At 43.1% G+C, this 6,145-nt stretch overlaps 1 protein-coding gene across 1 annotated transcript in view; it reads left to right on the top strand.

The window, feature by feature from the left end:
- Positions 1-2,793: 2,793 nt before the first annotated feature.
- The window catches only part of b3gat2 (beta-1,3-glucuronyltransferase 2 (glucuronosyltransferase S)), a 48,326-nt gene continuing 44,974 nt past the window's right edge, over positions 2,794-6,145 (top strand). Inside the window, 1 exon segment of the mRNA XM_018694648.2 lies at positions 2,794-3,953. Within this exon segment, the coding sequence (XP_018550164.1) occupies positions 3,420-3,953 (534 nt within the window). The 5' untranslated portion in view covers positions 2,794-3,419.

The following is a 6,145-nucleotide window of genomic DNA, read 5'->3' as shown; positions in this document are numbered from 1 at the left end:
TGCATACACATACAATCACAAAAAGGCTGTGTCCAACTTCTTACTATATGTTGCATTATATTTACCACCAGTTTTATTTGCGTGTCTGAATCGTGAGGTGAAATTTATGTTCTATGTTGCACCATCAAAATTTCCCACAATGGGACTAACTGTTTCCATAGCATTAACACTACTTCCTACTATACAATCCCTCTATGCAATACATTACATTTTATAGATGTGAAAATTACTGTGGTGCTGTTTTACACCTGTTAGAGGTGCAAAGGTTTTTGTTAGAGGTGTCTATTTGTGGTCCAGTGGGAAAATATTTTCTGGTTTAGGAAAGGAGTCAAGACTTGACTGACATGATGAATGTAAACGGGGCTGTGGCTCAGGACACAAATGAGACACAAATGAACCACCAATCAGAAGGTCGGTGGTTCAATTCCTGGCTCCTCCAGTCCGCGTGCCGGCAAGATACTGAACCCAAGTACTCCGATGTGTGTGCATCGCATCGGTGTGAATGTGTGTATAGAAAACACTTGTATAGAACATGTGCTGTATGAATGGGTGAATGTGATCTGTAGTGTGAAGTGCTCTGAGTGTCAAATAAGTATATAAGTACAGTCCATTTACCAGTCCATAAACACCTAACATCCATCCATTAACTGTACCACTTATCCTTTAAGGGTCACAGGAGGGCTGCAGCCTATGACACTGGGCGAGAGGCAGTGTCAGCTGGGATAGGCTGTCCCTGTGACCCTGGACAGGTCGCCAGTCCATCACAGGCCCAACACATATACAGTAGACAAACAACCATTCACACTCACATTCACACACAATTTAGAGTCACCAGTTAACCTAACCTGAAAGAACCCACGCAGGCACAGGGAGAACATGCAAACTCCACACAGAAAAGCCCCTGGGGCGAACTGGGGCTCGAACCTTCTTGCTGTGAGATGACAGTGCTAACCACTGCACCGCTGTCTAACATCTAACAGCAGGATTTAAAGGAGCAATATGTATGATTTTATTATACTGATCACATATAAATAGAACGAGCTCCTTCAGATCAATTGTCTTGCTTTCAAGGTTCTACATCTTATTAAATAAAAAGTTTTTAATAATTCCAAGGTAATTTTAGTCAAAATGATGACTAATAAAAAAAAATGCTTTATCATAATTTCATAATTGCTCATTGTGTATGAACAGATTAAGAACATGCAATCAAGGTTGATAAAGCGTGACAATTTAATATTGGAATAGGGGCTTTAAATCCATTTGCTATCATCACATCAGTCTCTTAAAAGTGATTTATCATTGAATAAGCCCATTACTTGGTTTTCACCCAAATCACTGAGCATGAGATTGATTAAGCCTCCAAAAGTAATTTTGTTTGAGGACAATGTAATGCCCAATAACTCTCAAAGTGCCAAACACAGTGCTAAAAAGTACTGCCAGTTTTTCCCATCCTCCCCATACATCAGCACTCCCGGGGCACTATCTAATCCAAACAATGAAAGGTGCTTTTTTTCATCCTGTGAAATTATGAGCTTGTTTGCCTGCAATTAGTTTGGTGTGAACCAACTCTATTAGTGTGGATCAGTGATTTCTCCTCTTTTTTCCTCCCAGCAGATCCCTTGATCTGTGTTGCGAGCATAATTAAGCATCACTGATTAGCTTCTCAGCTCAAGTGGAGAACGCCAGTAAGACAGAGAACTCCTGCATGCGCATGTTTCAAGGATCCTTAAATGGATCCGCAATGTACCAGTGACCCCGGTTGGATCCAAGGTGTGATTAGATATGACCTTGGTGTGGAGTGATAATGGCACAGGGGAGAGGAGAGCTCTATGACAACAGTTCTATAATGTGTTTGTCTTTCAAGATGGCCATTGTGTCAGATTAAGTCATCAGTCATACATTCTTGCCACTACCTGGCCAAGACACATACAGCAGAGGACAACATGTTAGCCAGTCTGTGATGAGACCCTGGCCAGTCATAGGCTTTACATTTATTTTTTTTTTTTTTACTTATGTAACATACATGGATGATCAGACATAGGTGAATTCATACGTGAAAAGAGACTGACATCACTGTTCCACCTCCACCTCGCACCAGCTCCACCTCGGCATATTTACAGTTGTGTGGTGTTCTGTGCTGCTGTGAGTCAGTGTCAAGGTACATTTGGATTCTGTGGAACTTTTTCAGAGTCCTATAGGCTGACAGGTTGTAGTTTAAGATTTACTGTCATGAGGCTGAGTTAGATGGAGAATCTTCACGTTAAAGATGCTTTCTTTGCATTTTTCTTTCAAATATAACTTAAACAGTTAGAACAGTTATATATGACAGTTAACCTGAATATTAAACTAAAATATTAGATTTTTTTCATTTTCTGTAATTGAGCTAATTTAGTGCATTGACTTATTTTGGGCTATTTACATTTATTTATTTACTTAAAAATAAATCTCTCTCAAACCCTGGAACTGAATAGCTTAGCCAGTTTTTTTTTTCTTTAGTTTGGAATAATCTACGCAGTAGCAGTGGTGAGAGTGAAAGCCGTGTTTGCAGTGGCTCTGTTTCTGAAATTCAGATTTTTCTTGTCTCACCACAGTAGGGAACCCTTGGAACTCCCTCAAATACCCCCTGAGGTATGCCCTTTAGTTCTTCTCTTTTTTTTTTATTCAATCATTTCTTCTTGACAAACCCAACATGCAGCATAAGCCACTAGTTTCCCGTCTCTCTCTCTCTCTCTCTCTCTGTTTGTGTCTCTATGCCTCTCTATCAGCTGGGTTTATTCTCAGCGGACACTGATGCGCACAACATAACAAGGCCTTTCTCCCTTTTCCACTACACACTCTCCCTCTCTCTCTCTCTCCTCCCTCTCTCTGTGTCTCTCTCCCCAGGTCCTCTCTATCCACTCTCCCCTCCTCTGTTCTGCACCTGCTCCTCCCCTCCTCCCTTATTATCCTCAGACTCAGAGCAGCGCTCCGTCCTCGCCAAGTGATGCGGCGGCGCACATCGGTGGGTTATCACCGCCCGCTGCAAAGAAGACAGCTCCGGCTTGTCTTTTTCCCCTCTGGAAACGCGCACTGAAGGACGGCTGAACATGGGAATTTAACGGGGCTTTTTTGGGAGAGACAGCTGGAGGAGGGTAGGACGACGAAGAAGCACTCAAGTCCCATCCGAGAGGACAGAGGGAGGAGGAGGAGGACTACAGGGAAACGGTCCCGTTGGGACGGGACGCAGCGGAAGGTTTTGTGCTTTATATAGTTTGAAATGGACTCAAGATGCTGGTTTTTCTTGTTTGGTTGTAAAGAATAAAAACACATGATTTAAAGGACGGGGCTCTTGGAGTTGCGTTCGGTCGGTCGGTGCCTTTCTGTTCTGTTCTGTGATGGAGTGAGTGAAAGAGAAGGCGCACGGTAACTTCAGCCTCGCCATGAAATCAGTGTTTTTCAGCCGCTTCTTCATCCTGCTGCCATGGGTCCTTATTGTCATCATAATGATCGATATCGACAGTAAAAGGACGATCCGGGCTCCAGTGGCCGGTCGGACCGGCAGGGCGCAACGGGCGGCTCGGACCGGCGCACCGGGGGTCGGCGTCGCCCAGAACCAATCTGCCCTGCCGGTTATCTACGCCATCACTCCGACTTACACCCGTCCGGTGCAGAAAGCGGAGTTGACCCGGCTGGCTCACGCCTTCCGCCAGGTGCCCCGGTTCCACTGGATCGTAGTGGAGGACTCTACGACGCGCACGGAGCTGGTGGCGCGCTTCCTGGCCCGGTGCGGCGTGCCGTACACGCACCTGCATGTGTTCACCCCCCGCAGGTTTAAGCGCGCCGGGATGCCACGCGCCACCGAACAGAGGAATGTGGCTCTCGCGTGGCTGCGACAGCATCGGAACAGGCGGGACGCCGGGGTGGTTTTTTTCGCAGATGACGACAACACCTACAGCCTGGAGCTGTTTGAAGAGGTAACCTGACATCTGCTATGTCACCTGTCTCATCACTGTCTGTCCTGCTGCTGACCAAGAGCATTATGGGTGTGAACTGAGGTGTGGCATTCAGCCTGAACTGCAGCCTGCAGAAGTCATTCTTAAACTTTTGATTGCTTAAATATAAGATTTGATGTATATGACTTGGATATTAGTGTTTTACCATGAAAACCATGAAGTGGAAACATTCACATGGAGCATACTAAGAAGCTGAGAGCCTCGCTGATTGGTCACTAATGATGTTGCGGTGGAAAAACTACTCAGAAGTAGAAATATCACGTGGGGTTTTGCTCCTATAGCTGTTACTTGGTCTGATGTGACCAGTAACAACAATAACAGCCCAGCACACTCCTGGTTTGTTAAACCCAGCAGTATTGCAGCATATCTTACTGGCCGTTCACCTGTAACTGTAGCAGTCAGATCAATTAAAAAGCACCTGAAAAAATGAGCTGAACTACAGTATTTGATTAAATGCACTTGTTTAAAGGGTCTATTTTCCCCATTTCTGACTGTTTTTTTTTTTTCCCATGTTCTAACCATGATGCTGCACAGGAAAAGTCATTGTTGGGCATTCCCCAGACAGGTTCATTTCAAAGGAATTCAAACATTGAAATTCACCAGTTCTTCATATTAATAGGATCCCAGTAGAACCCTGCTAAACACCCCCGGGGAGGCTCCAGACCTTATTTTTGAGACCCGCTTGTTTCACCTGAAAGGCAGTTATTAAACCAATATATTCTGCCGGTGCATCTGGTGAAACTACATGGACTTACTACTTGGTTTTAAAGGTGTATGCTTGCTGAGGAGAGGTGGGAGCTGAGTGAAGGCTAAAATGAGTGAGAGACAAAACAGATGAAGAGTGAGAGGGAGTGCTGCTGACTGACAGGAAGAGAGACGATAGGGATGGATGGCGGCCGTGTTTGTGATGGTGCAGCTCACCAGAATGGCTGTTCAATTTTCTACTGATCCGCACGCCAGCACAGAATTAATAAGCAGGCTTGTGTGTGTGTCGGTCTGTACTAGTGTCATATTGATTGTCAGGGGTTGATAGCAGTGTCAGCCTATTTGAATTAAATAAAATATATTTATATTTTTATGTTTTCGTTATTTTACCATTTTAATGCTCTGAAATTCTCATGCTTATCTGGATATAAGAACCTCAAAAGTTGCATTTAAACTAATATAAGAAGCTGAAAGTTTTCTGATATATAAATTCTGACAAGGACATATTGACTATCTGTAGCTTTCTAGTCTGAGCTGGACTCTAGACCAGAATATGCCAATGTTGCAAACTGTAACTCCATGTAACTAAAGCTTCTAGTTTGTCTTGTGGTATTGTCTGCATATATGGTTAAGGGTACTGCTTCTCAAATCACTTTTAACAATCAGTTGTGGTTTACATTAAAGCCACACTGCCATCCTCCATTACACCGAGCTCTGCACATCCAGATAATGACTAAAGACGTGGCAATAGCAGCAACAGAAGCAACAAAACAATGCTCTCACTCTTATAAACGCACAAACACTCTCGAAGAATGCGTCTCTGATTGCTGATTGTTGGCTCTGATTACTGCCATTCAAAGATAGCTGGCCCTAAATCAGGATTCCAAACACTTTAATATAAATTAGCTGAGAATTCAGCATTTAATAATACAGCAAAAACCAAAGGAATGTAGTTTTTCTGATTGTAATATTTAGTGATAGGTAAATAGACTGGTGATGTTTAGTAGAGGTATTGGAGAATGAGCACATTCAAGAGTGTATGCTTACATTGCAACATGTTGATTTGTGAAGGCTTTTTTCTTCTACTTCTGAAAGCAATCTCCACTAACATCTAAAATCTATTCTGCAATCAGCGAGATAAACCAAGGGTGCATTTACATTAAGCATGTTTGCTGCACATTATTTAAGCTGTGCAAATTCTCTTATTTTATTCATCTCAGGCTGTGTGAGAGCAATGCCTTATGACTGTGTTGGACGTCTTCTAAGAGATATCTGGTTCAATCAGGAGAGATGTGAGGGTTTTAGGGCTGCAACTAATTATTTTCTTTATCATATTGTCAATTGTTTGCTTGAAAATGGCTTTCACAATGACCAATTAAATATAATAAGCTCATTGTGAGGTCTTGAACTTGCTTGTTTTGTTCAGCCAACAGTCCAAAACCCAGTGA

Source organism: Lates calcarifer, linkage group LG16_LG22 (assembly GCF_001640805.2).
Source record: "Lates calcarifer isolate ASB-BC8 linkage group LG16_LG22, TLL_Latcal_v3, whole genome shotgun sequence".
Classification (NCBI taxonomy): Eukaryota; Metazoa; Chordata; class Actinopteri; family Centropomidae; genus Lates; species Lates calcarifer.
Note: the sequence above shows the minus strand (reverse complement) of the source record. Positions and strands in the feature narration are given on the sequence as shown.